This window comes from Phaenicophaeus curvirostris, chromosome 19 (genome assembly GCF_032191515.1).
Source record: "Phaenicophaeus curvirostris isolate KB17595 chromosome 19, BPBGC_Pcur_1.0, whole genome shotgun sequence".
Taxonomy (NCBI): Eukaryota; Metazoa; Chordata; class Aves; order Cuculiformes; family Cuculidae; genus Phaenicophaeus; species Phaenicophaeus curvirostris.
Window position 1 is genome coordinate 9,350,654 of NC_091410.1, and position 27,374 is coordinate 9,378,027.

General features: G+C 49.0%; 2 protein-coding genes across 4 annotated transcripts in view; one reads left to right on the forward strand and one right to left on the reverse strand.

The window, feature by feature from the left end:
* Positions 1-27,374, reverse strand: part of RPL38 (ribosomal protein L38) — a 472,498-nt gene that overhangs the window by 196,753 nt on the left and 248,371 nt on the right. The gene's annotated exons all lie outside the window — the stretch shown is intronic.
* Positions 1-27,374, forward strand: part of SLC39A11 (solute carrier family 39 member 11) — a 95,064-nt gene that overhangs the window by 18,990 nt on the left and 48,700 nt on the right. Inside the window, exon 4 of one of the 2 annotated variants that reach the window (XM_069872256.1) lies at positions 8,997-9,141. In XM_069872256.1, coding sequence (XP_069728357.1) covers positions 8,997-9,141 — 145 coding nt within the window. The remainder of the gene's footprint in view (positions 1-8,996; positions 9,142-27,374) is intronic. The other variant, XM_069872257.1, reaches the window with a different exon arrangement.

The following is a 27,374-nucleotide window of genomic DNA, read 5'->3' on the forward strand; positions in this document are numbered from 1 at the left end:
GGAAGTTATGTTTTAATGTAATGTTATTAGGCAGCACTGGCACGGTGTGGTTCTTCCTCAGAGGGGTGATGGATCTCTAGCTGAGCCTTGCTACATCCCACCAGCCCTCTGAGGAGCCCTTGTTCCCCTCACAGGGCTCCTGACATCCCACCCTGCAGCAGCCACTGCTGGCTTTGTTCACCCTGTCCCATTAATTCAATCTGCACTGATAGCAAATCATTACTGAGGAGTATATTGTGTAAAAATGAGCTGTTAATTGAAGTTTTGTTTGCTTTTTCTCTTACCCTTGCAAAAAGCCTTGCATAATAAAGGACTGTAAAAATACGCGTTTCCACGCTACAAATATACAAGGTGGGAAGGGGGCAGGGAGAGAGAAAAGCGATGAAGCTGGTCTCCATTAGGCTTTAATAAGCATGTGGAGAAAAAGCTCTTGTTAATCCCATCTGAGGCTTAAAGGTTTATTGCTAACAATTAAAATCTCATATTGTAGTGCTGACTTGATGCCACAAACCTCTCTGCCGTGTCCTGCTGAGTAAGCTGGGGGCGTTGGGGTGGTGATGATGTGCGAGACGGTCCTTAGGAAAATATCCCTTGGGATCCAGCTGCAAGGCTGGCTGTAACAGGCAAGCTTCCTCCCAGCAAACAACTGGAATTGTCTATGCATCCTAACTGGTTTTGGCGGGTAGCACTTGTCTGCTCAAAAACCTTGCCTGGAGCAATTGGTCCTTTAAAAAGTAAATTTATATCTGATGTTTTGAGGTTTCTCCAGGCTTCATGGTGAACAGGAGGTTGGGGACAGGAGGCTAGTGACACAAAACCTGCTCTTGTGCTTGCAGAGGTGGGTTTTGTTTGTTGAACAAGTTGTTTGGTTATTTTGCATAGTTGCATGGTAAAAACAGGGGAAATATTCCTGTGCTTTTGTTTTTGTAATGGCAAAGGTTACCAAACCGACCTCCTTTCTGCTGCTTAAAACAGCGCTGTTGCAAAACATCACGTTTTGTAACAAACCTCTTGGGTTTCCCTTGGAGGCTGGGAATTGTGCGTGTGTTCCCTCCTCCCGGGCAGAGCTAACCCTGGCTCCCTCTGCCTTCCCAGACCGGGTGCCAGCAACATTCTTGCTATGTTTTTCCTCCCTCCTGGAAAGGCCAAAGCCCCAAATGTGCCGCTGAGAAAAATCTGTACATTTGTTTTTAATATGAATGTCGCTTTGGCCAAAAAGATGGATTGGCTTGTGCCAAGCACCTCTTGGTAGAAATAGGGCTGAGATGCTCTCCGGGCTTCATCCGTGCTGAATACCAGCTGGGCGTGGGTACCTGTGCATCCTCTGACTGGAAGGGCTTTGTTTGCCAAGGGATGCAGGATGCTACCCTCTCATTCCTGTTGGAGGGCAGAGCTGGTTTATTTGAGGGTTTGGGGTGGTTTTTGGTAAATCTACCTCTCTCCTTCAGGTTGCCAGACTGGTGCTTCTGGATGTGCTCGGTGCTGTCAGGTCATGAGAGGTTTTGGCACTGCCAAGGGTCTCCCATCGGCTGCTGTCGGGTGAGGCAGCTCCTAAGGGGGTTCCCATGGCCAGGGCTGCTCCGAGGTCACCTCACCCCACAGTCTGGTGACAGCGAAGGGAGGTGTGATTTATTCCTTTGGCCCTCGCAGCCCATCAGCAGAGGCCAGTGATTAAAGCTGGTGCTCGCAATTTTCAAGAATTATGAGTTATTAAAGTGGCTGGTAATTAGCGGTGAATAAAATGTACTTGCAATAATATTACATTAGTTACAGATAAACTGATACCAGCCTTCCTTAATTTTCACTTAAGCTTCCCTGTTTGCAGTTATTAGGCGAAGGCTCTGGTGTTGTGTTGCTGCCAGCTGCGCTGTCAGGATGGGAAAGACCTTCCAGCCTGATGTGATCCGCTCTTAAGATGCTGCTGGAGCAGATCTGCCGTGAAAACACTGAAATTTTTGTCTGTAGATGAACTTTTCCTTCCCAGTTCCCGCGGCAGCGCTGCCATAGCTACAAGCCTCCTGCTTGCATGCGGAGCTCGGGGGGGATGCGGGGCTGGAGGAGCCAGATGGAAGATGCTTGGTGTGGGAAGTGGGGAGCTCCCAGATCTCCCCCCGCGCCTGCTGCTGCGGCTCCAGAAGAACGTTGGTGGTGGTCCCAGTGCTGGCAGGGTGGGCACGCGCGGCCGAGCCGTGGGGAGGGCGACGCTGCTGCGTGTGTTGCAGAATCGGCCCTTCACAGGCTGTTCCTCTTGGGAAATTGGGTTTCATGAGGATGCTCTTGCGTTAAGTGATTGTTGAATCGATTGTTTGGCTCCTAGGCTGAAACTGCCCGTGCTCAGGGTTCCCTCGCTCCTGTCTGGTGCGGAGCGAGCTGGTGATGGTGGAGCCGGTGAGGGGGCTGGAGAACAAGAAGAGTGGCTGAGAGAGCTGGGGGTGTTCAGCCTGGAGAAGAGGAGGCTGAGGGGAGACCTCATTGCTCTCTACAGCTACCTGAAAGGAGGTTGTAGAGAGGAGGGAGCTGGGCTCTTCTCCCAAGTGACAGGGGACAGGACGAGAGGGAATGGCCTCAAGCTCCACCAGGGGAGGTTTAGGCTGGACATTAGGAAAAAATATTTCATGGAAAGGGTCATTGGGCAGTGGCAGAGGCTGCCCAGGGAGGGGGTTGAGTCACCTTCCCTGGAGGTGTTTAAGGGACAGGTGGACGAGGTGCTGAGAGACATGGTTTAGTGTTTGATAGGGATGGTTGGACTCGATGATCCAGTGGGTCTCTTCCAACCTGGTGATTCTATGATTTCCCCAAGGGCTCTGGCTGGCAAGGAGTGATTCCCATCCCTCCCCCTTGCTGGCTGGGTGAGCGACCCTGACCCAGCATGGCACTTTGCTCTAGAGCTTCTGCTGATATTGTGCTGGGACAGGGATATATTTGGGATATGGCTGTTGGGATGGGAGCTGAGGTTAGATTCATAGACCCCAAGAGCTGCTGATATCCACCAGCAGCACAAGTCCTTGTGTGATGCTTCCCATGTGCTCATCTTTTCTATTTGCCTTCTCTGGTGTGGTTTGTCTTCTCCTGCTGCTGTGTTTGGCAGCGCTTGTAGCCTTCGGAGAATGGTGCTGGTTACGGCCTCTGCCTGTGCATTCTGTGGTTTAGGTTTTGTGAAACTTCAGGCAGTTGAACTCCGGAGGGAAAAAAGAAGAAATCCGTTTTGCTGTGTGATAGACAGCGCTGACCCAGCTCTTGTTAGCAAGCCCCAAAAGAACTGGTGTTGAAGTGCCTTTCCATCTGCTGTGCCCATCACTGCTGCTCCTTTGTTAGCCATCTCCAAATTAAAATGCAAACTGAGATGTACCTGTAACGCTTGGAGACCCTTCAACTTCCGTATGAAAATAAATTCAGCTTTCCATCTTCGTCGTGCGGGGTTTTGTTGACGTGGGGTCAGGGTTGCTTGCTGTTACTCTAGCAGCTGGAGCTGTAGCGGTGGTTCAGGGCATGCTGGATGTCTGCAGGTTTATTGGTTTATTCCCAATTTATGCGGGTTGTGGGCTGATCCGAGGGGTTTGGGTGCTGCTGGTGGGACCCGGTTGTGATCCTGAGCAGCCAGAAGGGGCCGTGTGCCATGGGGCTGCCAGGCACCACGGGAATAGAAATAAGGGAGATTAGAGCTGCATATTGGATGCTATTAATCATAAATACGACTGCACCCACTTCAGCGTTGAGAAAGGCCTTTTTTTTTTTTTTTTTTAATTCTGTGGAGTATTTAAGGTTGCACACGAGTTGTTGATTTTAGTATTTCAAGTCGGGGGTTGCCAGTGATTCAGGCTTTGAGAGGAGGTGCAATTAAAGTCCTCTTAAATGCATGCCAGCTAACTTCTTCCCTTAGCTCATCCCTTCATGCCAGCTCAATATTGACCAAAACTGTGCTTTTTCCACCCCTCGGGAGAGGGGGGCGGATGCATTGGTTTTGGGGATGCCGTGCTGGGGGAACCTGGAGCTGGCTGACTGTTTTTTGGAGGATTCCTGGTGGCATCCAGGCTTCTAGCAGCATGACTCGCTGTAACCTTTAAACCCCATCCCAGGCAGATCCTCAGCCACCTGACGGTTTATACTCCTCTAATGAGCTCTGGCTTCTGGTCCCTGCGGAGCAACACGGAGGCTCTGTAAGCAGCATCAGCTTGGTGATGCTCCAGCACGGTGCTGGGGTGAGAGCTGATGCAGCCAGGTGGTGGTTGGCTTTTTATGATAATGATGATGATTATCATTGTAAAACATGTAGTTTGCGATGAGGAGGGCTTTGGAGAGGGGATGTGAGCAGGAGGACCTGGCTTCAGCACCCTCAGTGGATGGATTGGTGAGGAGCGCTGCTCCCTGTGAGCAGGATGGGTGCGAGGTGCTGCTTCCAGGGACTGGAGCTGTGCAGGAGCTCGGTGTTTCCCATGGAACAGCAGCTTCCCTGGTGATTGCTGCTGCTGTCCTTGGACACCTTTGGGAGCAGTGTGACCAGCTGAGATCTCAAAGATGAAACCAAAGGGTGCTGAGGGACTGCGGAGCTGCTCACCATCACTTGCACTGTCCTCTCCACCTGGTGGGTTACAAACAAACCCTGCCAGCATGGGGATTCATAAACCGGCAGAGGTTCATTTGGGAGCGTAGAGCCCTGGATAGGTTGTTTCAGATAACAAAATAGCAGCCCGTTGTTTTACATGCAAATGGGTGCTCTCTGCTAATGAACTGCTTTCTGAGGGACCCCTCTTCCTATCTGACCCCAGTTCATGTTTTTAACAGCAAGCCGTTTATGCGACTCCGAGCAGCGGGGACTCGCTGCGTTGCTGCTGCACGGCCTTTGTCTCTGTCCCCAGAGGTGTTGGGCTCTGTGCAGACGTGCAGAAGCAGCGAAGCAACACGAGCTGCTGACGCAGAGCTTGCCACAAGTTCACTGGGGCATGAGGGGCTGCGGAGATGCCCTCTGCCCATCCTGGCTGGGGCAGACACTAATGTGGGCTGGAGATGTGTAGCGTCTCCCCTTCCTCGCTCCCCACACCTCTTTATTTTATCATTTTCTGGTCTCCAATCTGTTATGTCTTTCTCTCTTTTAATAAGCGTGAAACAGGAGCCTCTGGGCACCATCAAAGCATGACTTTTTGCCTCTCATTGTCTCCGTGTCAGCTCCCAGGCAAGTCAGGATCAGTTTTATATTTGTGCTTAATAAGGTAGTAAAAATGATTCTTTCTCTCTTTGCTGTTGAGATGCTTTCTGCCGTTAGTTGATGTGTTATGGACTTTGTTCCCTGGGGCTTCGCGGAGCCTCTTCCAGGGAATTTGATGGCCCAGAGCTGGTAAGATGGGAAGAGCAGCATCGTCGAACTTCACAGACGAGCAGCACCTCCAGATTTGGTGCCAAGTGATCTACCCAAAGCCAGACCATATGTTTTGTGTCATCGTGATTTCTTTATTCATTTATTCTCCTTGATCAGGTGGGGAAGAAGAGGTTATTTCTTAAAGGTATCACTGGCTTTTAATTTCTTTTTGAAATTGGATTCTCTTCAGTTGTCAACTTGTGCGAGAGGTCAGCTGGGCAGCAGGGTGCAATCCAAAATCTTTGCTTGGTCTAAAATCAAGTGGCCACCTCCTTCTCCCCACAACTTTCTTCTTCACCCTGCAGTACTAGGGTGTTACCATCAATGCCAGGGGATGACTGCACAAGCCAGGACACTGGCAGGGGAGGGGCACGTGCCTCTACAGATTAATTTGAGATTGCTAGAGCTTTTGGGTAACTTATGGGTTACCATGATCTAATAACAACTTTCCTGCTGTCACTCTGCGAGCACAGTGGGGGCTCCAGTGCCCCAGAATAGTTTTCCTCCAAGCTCTACAGGTCTTCCTGTCCAGGTCTCTCATTGCATCAAGCTTTTTTTTTTTTGCAATAATCAGCCCCTGTGGTTATTTCAGTTAATGCTAATTAGTGGCATGAACTAATTAATGTGGGTTGACTTCCTTCTTCTTTCTAATGCTTTTTTAACCCACTGTCACATTCCAATTAAGGGCCTCATGCGGAGACCGGACTGAAATGACTCAGAACAATCACAGTTGGAATCAATTGTGTGCTTTGCTGAAGGTCACTAATATTTCTTCAAATTGCTGGTGTTGCATATGTGTGCCTGCCAGCAGGGAGGTGACCTGACCTGACAATAAACATCTGAAATATCTTGAAGTTTGCCTCCATTTCGGAGCAAGCAGATTTGCGGGTATCACGTCGTTAAGCGTTTGATGCGCTGTGGGCGGTGGCACAGAAAATAACCATGGGAGGCATCTCGTCAGGGTTGTAGACCTTGAGGAATGTGGTCTTGACCTCACAAGGACCTTGCTTGGCTGCATCTGTGGCTGTGCAGCAGTAATAGAGGGCAAACACAGAATGCCACCCACCTGCTCCTGTTTGTACGAGCGATTTCTTGATCCCTTGGCTGAGTTATTGTAACCTGCAGAGTCCTGTGAGCTTCAGCCGTACCTTGGGCTCACATCCCTGCCTGTGCTGACAAGAAGTTGAGAAGCACCTCCCTTTGGATGAGGGAAAGCCACAAATTCGCTGATGATAAAGCCCACAACGCTGCTGTCGCGATATTTGTAGATCATTTAACAAAATGCTGGCTGAAGCCATGTGGGATTGTTTCGCCTGGAGAAGAGGAGGCTGACGGGGCACCTCGTTGGTGAGTGCTGGTCTCTTCAACTGAGCAACGAGTGATAGGATGAGAGGAAATGGCCTCGTGTTGTGCCAAGGGAGGTTTAGATTGGATATTAGGAAAAATTTCTTTACTGAAAGAGTGGTGAAGCATTTGAACTGGCTGCGCAGGGAAGTGGTGGAGACCCCATCCCTGGAGGTGTTTATAAAACATGTAGATGTGGCACTTCGGGACATGGTTTAGTCGGCACGGTGTTGGTGGTTGAACTGGACGATCTTAGAGGTGTTTTGTAACTTAAGTGGTTCTCTGATTCTGTGAAGGAAAGCCTTCTGCTTCATGAAACCTGGTGCTCTCCAAATCCAAGGTGAGAGTGATGACAAGTGGGAGGCAGCCAGCAGCTGGAGCAGGGCCGGAGAGCCCCATGCGACGCGTGCAAATCCTTCTTGTGCACTTAAAGTTGAGGCTTTACTTCTGCAGCTTCAAATTCCCATTTTGCTTCTCCTCAGGTTGGCATTTTCCAGAAAGTGATGCTACTCACTTTCCTGAAGTGAAAACCCTTTTAGCTTCAGCAGGACTGAGGTCTCTTCTGGATATGGGGAGACTGCGCTGCAGGAGTGCCAGCAGCGGGGCGAGCCTGTGAGTTTCCATTCTCGCTCTCTTTCTGCCTTATCCAAGTCAGGTCATGATGCCGAAGCTCCCGTCTTTCCTCATTGTGTCATTCCAAACAGCTTTTGCTGGAAAATGTTTGGATTTCTACCTGCTCTTCCAGCTATTGCTTGCGGGATGAGGTACAGGGGTACTGGACAGGGCAGTGGGATGGGCTGGGTGTCCTTTATTCTTGGAGGATTTAAGTGTGAGCACCTCGTAGGTGCATGTTGTAATTGCTGGGTGAATGGAGGTGAAAGCACCCTGATTAAACTGCAATAGAGAGCAGACAGCAAATATGTGCTTAGTATTAATAGCAGCGGTCAGACTGTATTATGCAAATGATGGGAGACTAGACAATTTAGTTATTCATCTTTAACCTTTATTTGTGTTTAATGTGACCTTACCCCTCAAGTCTCTCATTACCGTTTCTGCCTGTTCAGCTTAGTCTGCTGCCATCAATCCAACAGCTAACGCCGAGGCTGGTGATGCCAGGTGGAGCCGGAACATCCCTCCTTGTGGATGTCCCCAGGTGCTGGTTCCAAGCCCTACGAGGACCAGGACTTAAGGTCCTGCTCCTCGTGTTTTGGGTAGAGCTGGTTACATCAGGTCATACACCCACTGCTGTGGGACACGTTCCTTTCTCTCAGCTGTCTCTCTAACCCCGTGTTTCTCATTGGTTTTGTGGCTGTCTCTGTGTGGTTTGAGCAGCCTATGGACATCCAGAGATGCAAACCTTCCTGCCGTGTGTCCAGCACCACGGGATAAAGTTACAAATGGTGTCTACCAGTTTTTCCATTTTTTTTTTTTTTTTGGCTGATGCAGATAAAGACTCTGACATGTCCTTGAGTTGCAACTGGTTTTTGCAAACCGTGTCCAGGTTGGCAGGAATCGTTCGTGGAAGCAGTGTGGTTGCTTTTGCTGCAGGATGGCTGCTTGGATACTCTGCAGACTTTACGTGTAGCTAGACAGTATTGGTTTTGGCTGTCCCTCTCTGCTTTCTGGATGTTACAAATGATGTAGGGATCTGTTCCAAGAGAGTCTGAAGTTTCACCAGGCTGTCTGGACGAGTCTGGCTGAACTGAAACTGGGTGGTTGCAAATGAAGTGTTTGATGCTCAAATGGGTTTGATGCTCAAATGGGTTCAATTTTGAACAAAGTATTTTCATTGCAAACTCAATACACGTCAAAGGTCTGGTAGCCTACTGCAAATTAAACTTCTGCAGACATTAACTCAGCAGCTTGATCCTCTGATTACCTCGACAGTGGTGAGTGTAGTGAACGTCCTTCCTTCTCTGCTGGTCTCCTCCAGGTTGGCTTTGGAGGGAGTTGCGTTATGGAATTGTATTTCTTTGCATTTGTGGAATTGCGTTTCTTGCAGAATTCTGGCTTTCCTACTTTATCCTGCGCTCTTTGGCCCACAGCTCCTGTTCACCATGTTCTTGACGTTTCTGCTGGAAAAATGCACATTTAAATCTGAACAATGAGACAGTCTGGAGAGAGAGAGTGAAGAGAACCCAAAAGACACATCTCCATGCAGCTGTGAGAAGCTGATGTGACACGTGCCCTGATTGGCTTCTCAACCACACAGATGCCAGAATGATTCCTGAGGATGCATCTGGGAGAAGGTTGAAAGGGTAGATGGAAGAAAAGCCTTAAATTCTTTCTTGCCTTGCAGGGTTTCAGCGGACCTCCCCACGCAGTGTTTGCCTTGAGCTGTGACCAACGACCGGTGAAAGAGAAGTATGAGCATGAACCGACCCATCACCTGGACTACGAGAGCGAGTTGTCCATCCGGATAGGTAGAGCTGGGCTCCATCCAGGCAAGCATCCTGTCATATACCAACCGCAGAGCGTGTGGGGAAAATACCCACCTTAAACTGGCACCTAGGCTGTCATGTATGTGATTGAAATTAGATTGGTTTTGACATGTGCATGCAAAGTGCACCTCTCTCCCCTCTCTGGATCTGGGTTTCTGCTGGCTCTTCCTCTCAGAATCATTGCTTCTGTTTCTACTTCAGTTCTCAAAACCACTTGCATGTCTGTCTGTGCCTATGAATTATTGATAATTAGATATCTCTTTCACCAGGGAAATGAAATCATCAGCTTAGCTTGAGATAAGTTTATTTTCAGTGTGGGCACATCGAGTGCTGGCCCTGCCCTTGCCAATTTACGCCACGTTGAAGGTGCCCGGTGACACTGACCCTCTGTGGCCCTCCCTAATTATAGACTAGGCCTGGCAGTCATGCTGTCACTCCTTATTTTGGAGGTTACTAGAATTGTAGCTGCCAAAGCATGGAATAAAATGTTTTGTTGGCAGCAATTTCCTACTTAGATTTTAAAGAAGAAACTTCTTAGTTGAGGTGATGGGACCTCATCAGGCTTCTCCAGGTCCAGGGTGTGTGTATGGGATGGGCGGTGGCCACCCTTGCACCCGGCTGCGTGGGGATGCGTCCTCTGAGGCAACACAATTTTCTTTTCCTCTTAACAGCAGCTTTTCAGTAGACAATGTAATTTAGTGAATTAATATTATTGCTCCTCTACCCTCTCTTGGTTGGAGAGAAGCTGAAATAGCAGCTTCCATGTTTTTCAGAACTTGAAATACCAACTTGGATTTTTCCAAAGAGGTGGAAGGAAGTTTAGCACTAGATTCGATGGACTTTGGGTCTTGGATGGTTCTTTCTCAGGGAGTGTACTGATAGGATGATGGGTAATGGTTTTAACCTGAAAGAGGGGAGATTGAGATGAGATCTTAGGAGGAAATTCTTCACTCTGAGGGTGGGGAGGCCCAGGTTGCCCAGAGAAGTCACGGCTGCCCCATCCCAGGAGGTGTTCAAGGCCAGGTTGGATGGGGCATGGAACAACCTGATCTAATGGGAGGTGTCCCTGCACATGGCAGAGGGGTTGGAACTGGATGGGCTTTAAGGTCCCTTCCAACCCAAACCATTCTATGATTCTATGTCTTTTAGCTCCTGGGACAAGTGCAAGGTTGAAGACTGCTGCAGCCCCACAGGCTTTAAGGCTGTTGCAAGGTTTTTGATATTTTTGTAAGGTGGAACCTTTCCATTCCAGGTGCAGTTTAATTTTATTCTTTTCAAAAAAAATAAAAATTGGGCAGCCCCACAATTTTTGGAAACTTAAGCTGTTGGGGGTTTATATTTTCATATTATCTTAGTTGCAAGTAATAACAGTGGAAGTGGCTCTGAGAATAGAAAATTTCCATTAGACTTCACTGTCATTCCTCTCTCTGGGGAAATGGTGTTAAGAACCTACAATACATTAATTCTTTTATTGTCTTTTGCTATTTTGTGTTTTGCTTACTGAAATGAACTTGGTATTTTTACAAGATACCTCAAGCCTTCCAAGAAAGCAGCTTTTCCCCAGCTCTGGGTTCTGCTTGGCTGTGCTCTGGGGAATGCTCTGGGAAACATAATGGGGATTTTCAAAGTCTAATAGTTACTAACTGGAATATTTCAGACTTAATCACTGTTGAGTCATTGACTCTTCCTTCATATTTACATCTTTTAAAATCACTAAAGCTTTAAACCCAAAAAACAAATCCCAGAGCGCACGGTTGTCTTGTTTTGCAGTTGTCTTTACTGCTTGGGGCTGGTGGTGAGGAGCAGGGGAACTGGTGTGGTTGGAGAATGTGTAAACACGCAGCTCTCCGGGGCCCTGCATATCTGAGGTCTTTGCTGTTAGAGAAGTAAAATGTGTGTTAAACTGAGCTGCGTAAGAGAAGCAACTGTGCGGTCACACTGAGGTGTTGGGCTCCCTGTAGGTGCTCAGAGCAAGTGAAAAGGTTTCTTTCAGACCTATAGGAAGGGTGATGGAGGAAATGCAACTGCTGGACCTATCCTTCATCTACTCTGCCAGGAGAAAGAAACTCTTATTCTGCTTTTTCCCCCTGTCAGCAGTGTTTTTGGGTGCTTCTTTCTTCCATTAGTTTCCCATCACTTGCAGGTTCTTTGTAGGGATGGAGGAAGCACAATACCATCCGGACAGGGCTGGGAGCCCCCTTTCTCCCTGTGCATCTCTCCTTTGCTCCCCTTGTCCTCCAGCTCCTCTCCATCCTGCTGCTGCCTTGCGGTCACTGGCATTGATGCTAAATCAAAGCGAGATTGTTATGGGAGTCGCTGAATGCCGGCTGCCTTGGGGATGCGTGAAGCAAGGCATGTGTTGCGATGTGAAATGGAGTATGGGCAGATCTGGTATGAATTGCAGGGAAAAGCCTGTGTCTAGACTCAGTATTTGATGAGTGGGATAATCACTAGGCTTTAATTACTACAAATTGAAAGAGAACCCAGCCTTGTCTTTGATATATCTGGGTAGGCAAAGGACGTAATCTGGATTTCTCTGCCTCCCTTGGGACAGGTTGGGATAAAGCTGAGGAGGGTTTGTTCGTTCCTCTGGGTGTAGGTGAAGCTCCCTCTGGAGCTGGGGAGGGATTGGACAGGCTGTGCCCTCCCTACTGTGGGGCTGTCTTGGTCCCTAAACCTCCCCCTGCAATCCCAGGGCTTGGGGCAGCTGAGCCTGTTTGAGTTTGCAGACATTAATCCAGGGGAAATAGTTTTAACGGAGTCATCACAGGCTGCAGGGCTAGGAGGCCAGGTTTGACCCCTTAGATGGTAGCTACGTGCATGGTGTTCTTGGGTAGTTCTCAGAAAGGATTTACATGCAGCATCGCACCTTGAAACCTGAGCTGTGACTCATGCTCCTACAAACTGTATATTTAACAGCGTGGCATGTTGATTCTTTATCATATCCTGGTGTCGAATGATTCACGTCGCTCCAAATCAGATTACAGAGCGGAGTGGGAGGGCAACGATGTTCCCCAGCAGACTCCTCTGCTCTCTCTTTAACATCCTCACCACCCTGTTGTAGATGGAAGATCTTCTGTGTCCAAGGACGTGCTTTGTAGGTGTGTTGGGGCAGAGGAGTTTACAGCAACGTGGCTGTGAAGCACCCAGAGCAAAACACCAAATATGTTGGTGCTCAGCTGGGAGCATCCTCAGTGGTGGCCACAGCTCCGGTCCTGGGTAGTTAAGAGTAGAAATCTCTGAGCTGGCTGCTGACCCAAGCCACAAATAAATATCTGCTGAAGTACCTGGCTAACCAGCAGCATCTCTGCTCCCTTATTGTCTGTCCCAGACTCACAGGTACCTGTGCTGAGGGGATGTGATGTGCTTCTGGCATCACGCTACCTATGCTCTTACGTCACTAGTATTATTAAAGTGAATCAAGGTTTGTTTTAATGACTCAAATGACTATTGGTGGGGCATGATTTAGGTACTGTGGTGTTTCCGCGTAGATGTTCAGTGAGGAAATCCAGATGGGCTTAGTAATTGGAAAAAGATACTGGTGTTCGAAATAGTGTGCTTAAGAAATGAAATTTCATTAAACTTGTTACTTAAATGAGCCATGAGATTTGGGGGCATTGGAGAGAAACCTCATTACGTAGAATTTGTACTTTTTTTTTTCTTTTTCCCTTAATTTTGAGCTGCTACCTCAAACCAGCTGCAGAGGCTTAGACAGTGTTTTGACAGGGGAGGTGGGTGGACTGGTGGCACCAGCAGCACCAGACCCAGTGTGGGTCCCTCTTGCTGCGCTGCCCTGACACCCACTGGTCCTGTTTCAGCAGCATCACCCAGCCTCTTGTCTAATTTCCTACCTCCTTCCTGAGGCTGTCATGTTTTCTTCCAGCTTTGCTTTATTTTTCCCCTCCAAAGGAAGTTATCGTGTACCAGGGAGTGCACTGCACGTGAGAGGAAACAGACCCTGCTCACGCAGCATCTCTTTCATCTGTGCCCAGGCAGTTGAAGTCCTGTAATCGTGGAATGGTTTGGGTTGGAAGGGAGCATAAAGCCCATCTCATTCCCCACCCCTGCCATGGACGGGGCACCTCCCACTGGATCAGGTTGCTCAAGGCCCCATCCAACCTGGCCTTGAACCCCTCCAGGACCAGGTAATGAGACAGTCAACTCTGGTGAATGGGAGGAAGGGAGCTGGGGAGATGAGGAGAAAAAACTCTTTTGGGAACAGTACAAAAAGATGATGTGAGGTGAGTTACGGGGTTGGCACTGATGCTTCAGGTGGCGTATGCGTATGGTTTGCCTCTGTCTCAGGTTGTGCAGCCAGAAAATTCACTTCTTGCCCTGTTACTGCTGGCCTACCAGCTGGGTTTCAGAAAATCCAGCCTTGTCCCAGCTTTTCAGGCTGCCCTGATGTGCAACTGTCCCCCAAGACTAAGGGGAGAGCTGCTCCACAGAAACAGCCAGTACCCACCATAAGAACACAAGCGTTTCATTGATGCTTGCCCTATAAATTTTCTCATTATTCCCTCCCTCTCTAAACAGAAGCTGAAGCTGTGAAGGAGGGATGATGTATAAAGCCTCTCCAGCCATGAAACCCATTGTGATTCATTGTGGTAATATTCAGGCAGAGCCTCGCGTGTGCATCTGAAAGGTTCATTAAGTCATTGCGATGTATATAACGTGAGACTCCTTCCTTAAAATGGGATGTTCACCACTTTTAGATGGCTCTGACTGTATTTGTAATAATGTTGACATGTTCACGCCATGCTTAGTCTGGAAAACGACTACTTTCAAAAGGCATCAATTCATTTTGAGTTTTAATAGCAAGCCTTGATGATGAACACCTCTGGCAATGTCTGTATTGATTTAAAAACGTCCTGAGGCCTCTTTCTGGAGCGTTTCAAATGTTTATTGGCCATCCTTACTAAGCTGGGTTCTGTGGGTGGTTTTTATAGTCATGACTAAGTGTGAATTTATATATGCAGAGCTTCAAAAATGTAAATAAAATTGAAGTATCTAATCCCTCATACACTGATGGAAAAAAAGCCTTCTTCGCATGTAGGTCTGCACCCTCACTATTCTGGTCCCATCCTTGCTCCTTGGATTAAGAATTTTGACTCAATGGGGCTAAATGAGACCTGCTGGTTTGTTCTCCTTTGCTCTTGGTTGGCGTTGTCACTTGGTGTAAAAGTTGTCTTGTTCTGCTTTCTGAGATGCGGGTAAAAATATTTTGGATGTATTTACGGTGGACCCCCTTCCGTACTCCTACGCTTATCAAAGCCTGCAGTAAATAAACCACCCAGTTCAGCAGGTTGTTCTGGGTGTAAGTCATTAGGGTTTCCAATTCCAAACAGCCTGATCCCTAAAGAAATGTCAACCTGTCACCTACTGGGAGAGACACCTGGCTCTGGCTGACCTGTGCTGTGTCAGGACTGCCCTTCTCCATCTCTGCGGGCTCTCCAGATGGGGATCTTTGTGTGGCATATCCCATCTGTTCACTGTTGCTCATTTCCACCTTGCTGGGGGAGCAGAGCTTATTTTCACACATCATGGGGCTTGGATTACTAAGAGGGTGGAGGAGGAGAACCAGGCTGCAGCAACACTGGCAGGATGGCTTCCAAATTGCTTGGGTGTGTGATTTTGTTGTTTGGTTTTTTTTGAGATACTCTTGAGTTAGTGGTAGGTCTTTAAAGAGTTCATAGAATCACAGACTCACCAGGTTGGAAGAGACCCACCAGATCATTGAGTCCAACCATTCCTATCAAACACTAAACCATGTCCCTCAGCACCTCGTCCACCCGTCCCTTAAACCCCTCCAGGAAAGGGGACTCAACCTCCTCCCTGGGCAGCCTGGAAGGCTTGAGTTGGAGTTGGGAGGTTATCAGACCCTTTGAAGGGGAGGAGAAGTCTTGAGTTGGAGTTGAAAGGCTGTCAGACCTTTCAAAGAGGAGGAGAAGCCTTGTTTTGGAAGGCTGTCAGAGGTTGGGGACACTTGAGGAATGGCTCCTCAGGATAAGCCTGGCAAAGCATTTGGTTGCTTTGTCCTTTACTTCACTCTCAGTTGAACAGGGCTGTAATGAGTGTGAGAGCCACTGGTGAGTGCGGACAGCTGCTGTGTCTGCCCATGAAGGCAGGAGCTGCCTCCACATTTGCTGATTTCATGTCTGCTTGGACAGGGAGAAGCGCCGTGCCGAGAGGAAACAACGTCCCTGTCTGCAGGTGACATCTGTTCCTGTGAAATGTGCTCTTGGCATCTCCTACTGCTTCCTGCTGTTCTTTGCAAGTGTTGTCTTTCATGGCTTCTTGTTAACGTGTCCATATTTCCTGGACCTCATCCAGTGTCCTCCTAAATGAAACGTGGCCAGAAGGGCTTAGCTTAGCTACAGGCTTCTCTGTTTAATTCTGTTCAACTAACAGAGTTTCAAGAGAGCTACAGCCTTATTTCCATCATCTCCCTTTCAAGACAGGGGCCCTTCAGAGGGACCTGCGGGTGGCATTTGAGCTATCCAAGGATGATGGTGCTGGTGGAAGAGGCACAGAATTATCTTGCTAGGGATTTGGTGTGCACTGATGCTGGTGGCATCACTGGAGGATCGAGTTGTGCCCTGCGGGTGCTGCCATGGAGGATGCGCTGTGCAGCAATGCTGTGTGCTGTGCACGGGGCGCTGGAGGGGACAGGTGCTACCTGCGAATTGAAAAGGCTTTTATCTTTGAAGTGGCTCTTCCCATAAGCCTCTTATCCTGCCCTTGTCAGCACAGGCACTGATTTATCAGCGTGAGGGCATGGCATTCCTGCTCTGTGGTTTGCTGTAGGGTCTAGCTGTGTCTTTGACTCTAAAAATGACGTTAGCAAGTAATAAGGGCTGGGAAGGTCTGTAAATGAGGCAGAATTCTTCGTCTGAAGTGCTTGGTGGCAGATGAGTGAGTGCTTTCATGCCAGCAGCATATGGTGGTGCAGGAGGGGCAGCTCCTTCAGAGACCTTCTCAGCTGGCACGGTGACCTGCACACGCAGCCCCCGGGACTGCAGGTGCTGGGGATGCAGGCAGGTATCGTGCTACGTGTGCTTGCTGCTCCGCTCTGCCCTCGTTGTATTTCAGGGTTATTTGTTAATCCTCAAGGCTTATTAAAGTCTGTTGAGTGACATGCTGGTTAGGACCCACGCTCTGAAATCGAGTCTATCGGCGAGCATGGAAGCTGCAGAGAGGCTTTCTGTGGCGCTTATGGCCATTAATCAGAGGAGTAATTTCCCAAATTGAGCCTCGTTAACTCTGTGCAATATTATCAAGGAGCTTTAATTTCCTGGCTACACCTGACAATCTGTTGAGTCTTTTTAATTCTGCAGCTGTATAAAATAGGTTACTCAGAAGCTCATTTCCATCCTCAGCCTGTCGGTGGAGGCAGCTCTGATGGTTTCTGTGTGGTGCTGGGGGGTGGCAGTGCTGCAGAGGTCAGATGTGTGTGTGTGTGTGTGCAGGGGCAGGCACTGGTGCTGTAATTAGTCCTTTAGTAATAACTCTTCTGGCTCAGCAAGGTTATAGGGCATTAAAGGAACAAAGAATCATAGAATGTTTGGGTAGGAAGGCCCTAATTCATGGGGGTCTGGAAAAGAATCATAGAATGCTTTGGGTTGGAAGAGACCTTAAAGCTCATCCAGTCCCACCCCGTGCTGTGGGCAGTGACACCTCCAACTGGATCAGGTTGCTCAAAGCTCCATCCAACCTGGCCTTGAACACCTCCAGGGATGGGGCAGCCACAGCTTCTCTGGGTAACCTACGCCAGGGTCTCACCACCGTCAGAGTAAAAAAATTCTTCCTAAGATTTCATCTCAATCTCCCCTCTTTCAGCTTAAAACCGTTCCCCCTGCATTGTATCAAACCGGTGTCTTCCCAGCATGGTTGTCCTGCAGCTTTGGAGCTGGCTGGAGGGTTGAAATCCTGTCTCAGCTCAGTTCCATGCCAGAAGGGATTAGCACAAGTGAAGCTTGGGAGAAACATGACTCCACTGCAGCTGCATTCAGGAAGCCCATAAATTTCAAGGTTTATTAAACTGAACTAACAATCAGTATCATTGCCTCTGGAGTGGATGTTGTTTTGGCTTCGTTCAATAAGCACAGTAATTCATTTATTTTCTAGCTATGGTTCTTTAGTTGAATGGGGATGGGAATAACTTTTAGTCACCCTAAGGATGCTTTGGAGGAGTGAAATGAAAATGGGAGCTCTAGCAGTAGCTCTGCATTATGGCAGCAGTATTAGCTGAGGTGCGATGCCAGGGCATGTACCATGAAGTGTGGGAAAGTCATCATCGTTCCTTGGGAGGAAAGGGAATAAACAGCATCAAAAATGGATTATTCCCCACATTCAAACCAAACAAAAATGTTAAGGATAACAAAGTGTATAAAAAGACATAGCCCAGCTGTGTCATTGGGAATTGACCTTGGCTTCAGGCTCATAAATGTGTGTGTAATGGGGTTTGCCAGGGATTGGAGCGATCCTTGGAGTTAGAGGAGGGCACCAAAGTGATCCCCAGCCCCAATGCATCCATGCAGAGCGGTTTGACCACGTTAGGGAGACAGATATCTCTCTGAGTGTGTATCCAAATATCACAGAATGTGAGGTTGGAAAGGACCTCAGGGATCATCTGATCCAACCTTTTAGGTAATATGTAGTTTAAATGAGGTGGTCTGGAACCCTGTCAAGCTGAGCTTCTCTCTTCTCTGAGAACAACTCATTCTCTTCTCTGCAATGTGTCCACCAAGAAATCTGTTTAGGTGAAAGCCTGCGCTGCTTTGGGATTTTTAATCCTTGCCTGTGCCTGGTATGTGGTGGTGGTTGGGATGTACTGATAGCATCGTGACTCTGCTTCTGCTTTGGGTCAGCTCCGAGCAAGCACAAGCCTCCTCAGCAGAACTGCAGCTGATCTCTGAGTGCCCGGAGGGGTGCAGGGGAACACTATGAACTGCTTTTTTTTTATTGCCTAAAAGCACGAAGGGCTTGTGCTGGGCTTTTTGTCTTTGCAAGGCTGTGTGAATGGTTCCTGAGCTGCTGAGAGATGGCAAGAAGTTTGGCAGCGTTCACCAGTGGGCTGGCACCCTGCGTCCCAGCTGCGGCTGGTGGGCGTGGGAGTGCTCAAATGCCTTTGTGGAGCTGAGCCTGTGCCCCTGAAAGATGGGTAATCAAGACTTTGATCTTGTTTGTGATTTGGGACCTTTTGGTGAAGTCTCCCGTACCGCTCCTGCCCCAGGCTTGCTCTGCCTAGTGGGTTTTGCTCTTGCCCACCAGTTTGGCTCCAGTTTAAATTGAAGCTGGGTGCCAGGCTGCTGGGGACAGAGCTCGTCCTCCGCTGGAGCAGAGGGTCAGGAACCATTTTCCTACTGAGGGTGGTGGGTTCTTTTTCCCCAATGACTGGTACTGATGTGATTTATTCTGGTGATTTCTTTTCCATCTGATTTCAATTTCAACACATTTTCATTTCGGTTTACCACGTCCTGAGACAGTTGTTCATGTCCAGGCCTCTCTGTTATCCTTTTCCGTGTGGTATATGGCACAGGATGATGGAATATGCCTTTTCACTAAAAATCAATTTTATTTCCTCCCCCCACAATCCCGCCAGGAAACTTTCCCAGATATGAGTATTGATTGCTGGGATAAAAGCCACGTTTACACTCTAATTGCTCTTTAAATCAGTGGAGCTGGTGGGTTTACACTATAATTGCTCTTTAAACCAGTGCGGAACTGGTAGGTGCCACGGGATGGAGCTGCTCCTTGGACAAAGTTGTTTAGAGATGTGTTGGTCATCTGAAGCACTGGAGTACTAACATTTTGCAGAAGCCTCTGCTGTTTTCCAGGTTGTGCAGAACAGGGAGCTGCTGCGGCACAGCCATCGCCTCCTGCACGTCGGGCTTTGGTGCCATCGGGGTGACTTCAGCAGTATCGATATTTTCAGTGTTGTTTTCACTGCACATGCATTCCAACAGGCTCCTGAGAGGGCAGCTGGGGCGGGAGGGATACCCTGCTGTGTGAAATGGCAAATAGCCTGATTTTCACCGTAGGAATCGCTGGCTGCTTTTCAGCAGTGGGTTTCTCCCTGCTCTGGGAAAGGTGGTGATGCCCAGCGTGGTCAGTGGTGGGTGTGCACCTGCTTGAGGCTGTGCAGGGGTTGGTGGCCTCTTCCTCAATGAACCCAGCCTGCATTCCCTTCCCAGTACATCCCAGTTCCTGCTCTGCGCTGCCTTCCAGGGGCACCAGGAATGGGTCCTTCACTCCTGTTACTGAGGTGACAGCGGGTTCAAGCTCCCTCCCTGGGGAACAGAGCTGGCGTTCCAGGGCCAGGCAAAGTGGAGTGACGTTACCCAGGCTTCGAGCAGGAGACACCACAAAGCTACAGGGGAATTTTTACATATTTGAAGGTGAAAGCTCAGCAAGGAGCAGAAGTAATGAGTGCTGCGCTTCCGCAGCTCCTGCCTTGCATCGAGACCCTGCTGCCTAGTAAGACAGAGACTGTGATTGAAGCTTTGTCAGTGCCTGGACTTTTATAACAGCTCTATTTAATTTGAATTTTTCAGCGTCTGAAGGGAAGGGAGCTCCTGCTGGTGCCGTTCCCAAGGAGGAAACCCTAACAGCAGAGCATCCCCCACTTCATCTGCCTGTTTCCTTGAAAGGGAGAATAGCTTTGAAGCAGCTGCTCTGCCTTCCCTGCCTCCAGTCTGCCTGCTGCATCCCAAAGCCATTCAGCAATGCCCAGGGGATCCTGTGCTTTGTGGCTGGGATGCAGGCAGGGGGATGCAGGGCTGGGTGAGAGACCCTCACGCAGGCTGGGGCAGGTCTGTGGGCCAGTGATTCTGAGTTGTACAGCTGCCAGGAGAGCTGCTGGATAAATAACTCCAATTAGAGATTGTTTTTCTGCTTTTCACATAGGCACCACCGGGCTGAAATGGCTTTTAGTTTCAAGCTGAGCCTGTGTAGTGGATTAGCTGCTTAGACAGCCTGTCTGTCACATAATGTCCTGCTCAGTGGGCTGGGGTAAATGAAGGCTTTATTTCCTCCCGATACAGGGGGCAAACAGCATTCAGCCTGGCTGGAAGGGTTATTATTGGGCTTGTGCTTGTGTTTTTGTCACCTTGCTGCTCCACACAGTAATAGGCTGTCTTCAAGGCTCAGCTCTACTTTGGAGGCTGCACCCAGAGTCGCTTCATCTGGCTTTGGATATAGAATAGCTGCAGCATCTGAGCAGAGAACTCAGATTGGACTTTTTCTCCCTGATTTTCTAGTCGGTTGTGGAAGCAGGAGGGCTTGTGGGACTGGAGCAGCCCCAGAACCCTGAGCAGGAGCCGAGCCTGGCAGCTCTCTGCAGGGGAGGGTGTGATGAGAACACACTCCCCATCACATCCCCCTCGCTGGGGCCAGGGCTGGGCTGGGGGCACTGATGGCTGTGAAGGCATCGCGGCCGCTGCAGGGACTAAGGTGGCAATGAGCTTTGGCACTCAGCTTCTTGGTAGCTCTGCAAAAAAAAGCCTTTTTTTTTTTTCCCCTCTTTGAAGACTTAGTGGTTTCTCATGTGTATTTGTTGTAAGCTTATACTAAATCTTTATATTTTTTGAATTGTTATCTGCAAGTCCTAAAGCTCAAGCATATTCATCTGTATGTCTCTATATAGGAGCATTGTCCTCGCCTGGAGCCCTGGTTTTTCCCTTCTGGGTGCGGGCTGAGCAGGCGATGCCTTCAGTAACATGTGCTGCTCAACGATAACGCTGGCCTTGAGGGCATCTGGAGAGAGGAAGCGAGACTGAGACTGATCTTCTTCGAAGCCCCGAGATGTATCTGTGACAGCAGATGGTGTGAACAGCCTTAAAGTCAGTAGGAAATAGCACTGAATTCCCAATTACGTGTAATTGAAATGGTGCTTATTTATGCCAACGGGAGGCTCCCCTCGTTGTGCAAGGGGCTCCGGCCGCAAGGTGCAAATAGGCAGCAGGAGTTTACGGCATCCACAAGTGATGCTCAGATTTAAAAATAATCAGCAAAATATGTCTTTCCACCTAGGAGTCTCTCTCCGGTGCGCAATGGGATCTTGTCCCCTGGTGTCCCATCCCAGGCAGATACAGTTTGTGGAATGACATTTGTTGTTTTGAAGTTGCACATCCTTTTCCAGGTGGACCCCAGCAGCTTTCCCAGAGTGTGGCACGGTGGCTAACACACTCAACTTCTAATATTTCCTTAGCTTCAGAGGAGACCTCAGCCTGCTTGGAGTCACATTCGTGCTGGGCTTGGGGAATTGGCCGTGCCTGGGGAGGTGCGTTGCTGCTGGGTGTGAGCACCCTGTGAAACATTAGTTGCTTTCTACATGCCTCAGTTTTTTCTTGGTTTGGAGCTGGGAGTAGTGTTTTGGGAGAGCAGGACTGGCCCCAGCACAGCATCGCCACGTGCTGTAGGCATCAGGTCCTGCTCGTGCCGGGGAATACCTTCAGATGGAAGGTACAGGAATACTGTCAGCTGGAAGCAGGAGTTGTCTGGGAGGCTTAGCGATAAGGGCTTTTCCCTGAAAAGGGAGATAAAGGCTGTTTAAAATAACCTACTATTAAAATACTGGGGGAAACTTTAAGAAATTGATTTTTTGTCTTGTGTGTTTCCCGGCTGAATTCCTGTGCCGCAGTGGAGGAAGGAAAGCTTAGTGCTCTTCTGCTGGCTGAGTCATCCCTGTCTTCCCACCCTGGGCTGAGAGAGATCGATTTGCTTTGGATTAAAAGAAGAAAAGAAAGAACCCAATTCCTTCCCATCATAAGCACCAGTGGTGGTTCAGATTTCCACCCCCCCCTTTTTTTAAAAAAAATTTGATTTTCAAGAGGTATTTGTTGCCCTCCCCCAGCTCCACATCTCTATGTGAGCAGGGTGCAGCCCCGAGGAGACGAGGTTCTGTGTGTCTTGTAAATGTTGAGAACTAGAGACCCACTGGAGCATCCCCACCGACTACAGCAAGCTTGAGCCTGGCTGGTAGTGAGGATGATGATGGACATGACTCTGTGCTCCCCATGGCCAGGGCTGTGTTATATCCTTGTGTGGGGTAGATGGGGTTAAACCCCTGGAAAACTGGCACATCTTTGCTGCTGGGCTTGGAGTGAGTGCAGGGCAATCTCAGTGCAGGCTGGGCTGTCCTGACCCTCTGAGCCATCCTGGGTGGCTGGGCTGGAGCTGTGAAGGCTGTAGTCACCAGCTTGTTTGTACTTAAACTCTCTGCAGAGACAGGAGTTTTCATTTCTGAGATGTTCATCCCAGATCCATAAATCAGAATTTATTGAAAGAAAAAAGCCCAGACCCTGAGCTAAGAGTCTCATCTTGCAGCTGAGGCTGTTGCTGAATCCTCTCTTTCACAGCATCACGCTGCGAGTCAAGCCCCAGGTTTGCTTCTCTGGTTTTACCCTAAGGACTACCTAAAATAGGAAAATTAAAAATTCAGTAGCAGGCTGGATAGCACTGTCACGCAGAAGAAAGAGACTGGGATCCTTTCGTTGGTGCTGGAAGCATCTCCTGCTCCTCTGGCAGGGCTCATTTCAAATCTGTTTTCTTCCCCTTAAGCACTGCCCTGCCGTGACAGACGGGTGCCTCTGAAGTGGGAAAAGTGAAATCTTCTGCTTTTCTTCCTGAGTGCTCGTTATACCCCAGCTAATGAGCATCCGTTGGTCATGGACCGGCTGTTGGGGTGGGAAGAGTACCTGGGGGTGCCATTGGGATCTAACCCTCTGTGCTGGTACCACTGAGGGATTCAGGGATGGGATGTGACCTCAGCGAAGTCTTGTGGGAAGGATGGGATGTGGGAACAAAATCTACGTGGGGTCCCAACGCTCAAGCCCCATGCTAGCTGTGGCATTGCTGCTCCTCTCCAGGTCTGTTTCCTGTTTGAAATCTGCTTTATTTGCAAAAAAAAAAAAAGCCATTGTTGTTGTGCTGGAATTTGTTTCTGTGGATCAAGAGACTGGCTCGTGTGTGGTGCAGGTGTGAGACTCACCTGGCTCTGTGGCACAGGAGAGTGAGGGATGATGCATTGTGCCCCTGCAAGCAGCCTGATGGTTTGGTTTTACCAGGAGAGCGGGCGAAAATCCAATCCGCCTGTCCCTTTAGAGGGCACCGAGATTGATTTTGTAAGTCTGAGGGCTGAGCTGCTGAGAACAAAGGAGCACTTTATTTATTTTCCTGGGAAATTGATTCTTGATTCGTTTCATTTTTCAGACTACGTGAACAGCCCCTGTTCCCAAGCGTGTGTTTGGTCGTGCCTGGCCATGACAGTGACAAGCCCAGAGGGATCGGTGCCTTTCCCTTGTGCTGGGGAAAGGCTGGGAATCCCAGGTGTGTCCCTCCAGATGTGGTTTTATTCCAGAGCACGTGTGAAGCTGCTGAACAGCATCTCTAGGAATTGGCTTGCAAGGTGCTGACACTGGGGGAACATTTGTTGTAAAGGTTGATGTCTGGTGCCACCTGTATTTATTCCTTGAACACTGGAGGCTGTGCTGGTAGATCCAGTTTGTAATTTGGGGTGTTGGGATAAAAGCTGCTCAGCCTCAAGGAGGGGGATCCACTTGGACCTTGAAGAACTGGGTCCCAGGATGCGATGTAGAATCATAGAATAGTTTGGGTTGGAAGGGACCTTAAAGCTCATCCAGTTCCAAACCCCCTGGAGTTGTCCTTCCCTCTTGGGGGTCTTGCTTAGACCATTACAGAGGCTGCAACTGACCCCTGCACCCTCTTGATTTTGGTAACTTGGTGCTTTATAATTTCTCCTAACTATCCCCTGTCCCAGGAAGCCTCATCTGCAAAAGAAAGAGGATGATTTGATGTGCCAGGATGGTGGTGGGACCCTGTGGTGGTGGCATCAGGTGGCTTGGTGGAGCCCCTGGCTGCATCCCATCGTGCCAGCCTGGCATCGAGCTGCTTGGAGGAGGCTCAGTGAGTGCCCTGGCATCCCAGCTGCCCCCTCACTTGCCTGACCATCATCCCAGCCCTGATGAAATAGCTCCTGGTAGAAATTACTGATTTCTTTTTAAGCAGGCAATGAGATTGTGCTGTTTTTTTCTTCAGAGATTCGCTGGTTCTGATCTCGCTCAGATCAGAAGCTGTTCCCTGCCAAGGATCAGAGATCCAAACACAGCTCAGCCCTCTGAAATGAAGTGATTAAATTAACTCGAATGTGTAAAATTTCAACATAAAGTGATTCAGCGATGCACTTGATCTACTGGGACCTCTTTAAAGAGCTCTTGGAAGTTAGCGTGAATTAGTTAGCTTAAAAGGACCTGGTGCAAGTAATTACATCTAACATCGTGCTGTCGCTCTTGCCTAAGAAATTAATCTTTAAGCACCGCAAACATTGAGTGGGAAGGGTTTTGGCATTTCTCTGTCTTCTGGAATCAGGTAACTGGTGTGGCCCGAGGGGTGAGCGGTGCCTTAGCCTTGTCCTTATTACAGGCTGCAGCGCGTGCTTGGCTTGCACAAAGTCAAAGACCTTTCAGCTGTTCTCACTTTGGCTCTTCTGATTCTCTCCCTCTCCCCACTGGGTGTGTGACTGAGCGGCTGTGTGGGATTTAGTTGCTGGCTGGGGCTAAAACGTGACACCATGTCACCTCTGTCACTTGGGGTTTGGTCCTTCACTGTGAAGCAGCCTTGGTGGTGCTGTTCACTGCAAGGTCCCAAACCTCATGCAATGATTTCTGGGACAGGAACATGCAGTGATGGGGTTTAGGTGGTTCCAAGCCCCAGGTTCTTCCTCCTTGACTGAGCATCCTCCCTCACACAGTGAGTGCAGCAAGAGACCCTCTAGAAGACCTCACTTCAAAGGCTCCACCACGACCCTCATCCTTGTGCAACAGGCTGTTGTGGCGTCAACATTGCTGTGAATGGGGGGGCTGATGTCTGTGAGAGCAAAGCCCTGCAGCTCTGGAGGAATGATGTGTGGCTTTAATGCATCTCATTGAGATCTGCAGAGGGTTGATTTCTCTGGGCCAGCTTTGGTCAACCTGTGCCGTTCCTTCCCTTTATTGCATTTCTCCAGCGCCTTTCCCCGTCAATGAAGAACATTACAGAATCATTTTCCAATTCAGAAGCGAGCCCAAATGCACGCTGGTAGCTCTTTGAGTTGACAAGAGCTTTCCCGAGTGCAGAAATTACATGGCAGCCTGAAGGATCACCAGGGTGGAGATAAAGTGGGGCAGCAAGACAGGTCTGTGCATTGTGTATCTGCCCCTACATGATTTCTCGGACCGCTGTGGATGACTGATGGCACGCAGAGGGCTGCAGCAGTAATTTCGTGTGAGCCTCGATGATGAATTGCTGGAGCAGCGGGGCTCAAGTTTGAGCATTAGGATACAGGTTTAACGGGGACAGAGGTGATGCTTGGGAAGCGAGAGGAGGCTGGGAAGGGAGAAGTGGTGCAGCACCAGCAAGGATGCTCTGGATCAATAGCTAGGAGTGTTGCAAGAAGGAGGTGCTCCTGAGGGAGCACTGGGAGTAAGCTACATCACTTTTTAGGCTGGGTTGTTACAGATGTGATGCTTGAGCTGGTTTTTTTTTGGGTCTCGGGTTCCCCTTTGCTCGGTAGCTGATGGTCGTGTTGCAAATGGGATGAAGGAGGGACCCAGCGGGGCTGGTGCCAACACAGGGCAGGCTGGCACACTCCAGCATCCTCCTGACTCCAAATTTCAGACGGATCCTGGCAATAATTGGGTGTCTGAGAGCAAGTGGTAGTCAGTCATGCTGAATTAAACAACCTTTTATGAAAGCTCCTGTGCACGCTTGGATAAATGAAGGCGCCTAATAGACAGTGAGTCATGACACTCTATTTATCTTCTTCGCTGAAAGCCTGAGCAGATGCATGGACCTCTTTTATCTGCCAGAAACGTTGGAAAATGAATTTGTTACGTACGGGGGGCTGAAGGGCTTGAGATCATGCCAGCAGGCTGGGACTGCAGTCACCGCAATCTGCAAATGGGTGTCGCGAGCATCGTGCTTCCATCCCTGCTGTGACGCCTGGTGTGGTGATGGGATTGATGGCACCGGACTCTGCTTGGGCATCTGCATTCTCTGCTTGAGCAGCCTGAGCTTCGCTAGCAGTAAAGATATGTTTTTCTTTTTTTTTTAAACACCCTTGTTTTGACTATAATTGGACAAGAAGTAGTGGGTTTTAAACTATTGGAGGGTAGATTGAGACTGGATATAAAGAAGAAATTTTTTACTATGAGGGTGGTGAAACACTGGCACAGGTAACCCAGGGAGGTACTGGAGGTCCCACCCCTGGAAACAGTCAAGGTGAGGTTGGGTGGAGCTCTGAGTATCATGATTGAGTTAAAGATGTCTCTGCTCCTGCAGGAGGGTTGGAATAGATGACCTGTAAAGGTCCCTTCCAACCCGAAGCATTCTATGATTCTATTAACTGTGAGGAGCTCCTTGTTCGTCAGCTTTGTTCTCTGCATGCAGATTTTCCACGAGCTGCATTTTCCTTGCTTTTGGGACTCATTCCTTAAATGAAAACCTTTTCCTGTGGCAATTTTATTTCCAGCCCCAGCGTGATCCATGCTGTCAGACCTGGGCAGAGCAGAGGCGTGTGACCTGGGACTCCTGCCTGTTCCCTTCTGCCTTGCTTGGAGCCTCCTGCACTCTGCCTCTCCCATACCTGTCTGCAAAGGGATAGCAGTTATCCCATAAGAGGTGCTGTGCTTAATTACTTGGAGTAATTAAAACCTTTTATGGAGGTGTCAGACAAAAGCAGCATGCCGTGCGGCAGCAGGGAGCAGTTGCTCACTAACACCCATCTCCTCTTTAGCATCAAGACTCTTCTCTGCTCCCTGAAATTTCTGCTGCAGTGGCACGGGGAGGATGAGGAAAACAAGGGTGTGGAAAGTTTGGATGAAGGATGGGCTCTGATTGCTCACTGCCAGCCTGTGTGAGGAAGAGCTTCAATTACAAGTGAACCTTATGAGATGGGCACTTGGTGCTGGGGAGAGAAGTTGGACTGATGGCTTCAGACCCAGGTGCTGCTGGTTATCATTGAAAAAAGCCTTTAAAAAAAAAAGAAAAAGAAGAGGAAGCAAGATAATATTGGTGTTTTCAGAAGGCAGAGTGTGCTGTTTCTGTAACGCAGAGCCGAGTGTGGGTGCTGCTCAGAGCATGCATGTGTCTGGCTCTGTTTCCCAAGGGCTGAGACTGTTTATTTTGGTGCATTTTCTCTTCTGAGGTTTCCTCGTGGTCAAAAAAAGAAGGAAAAT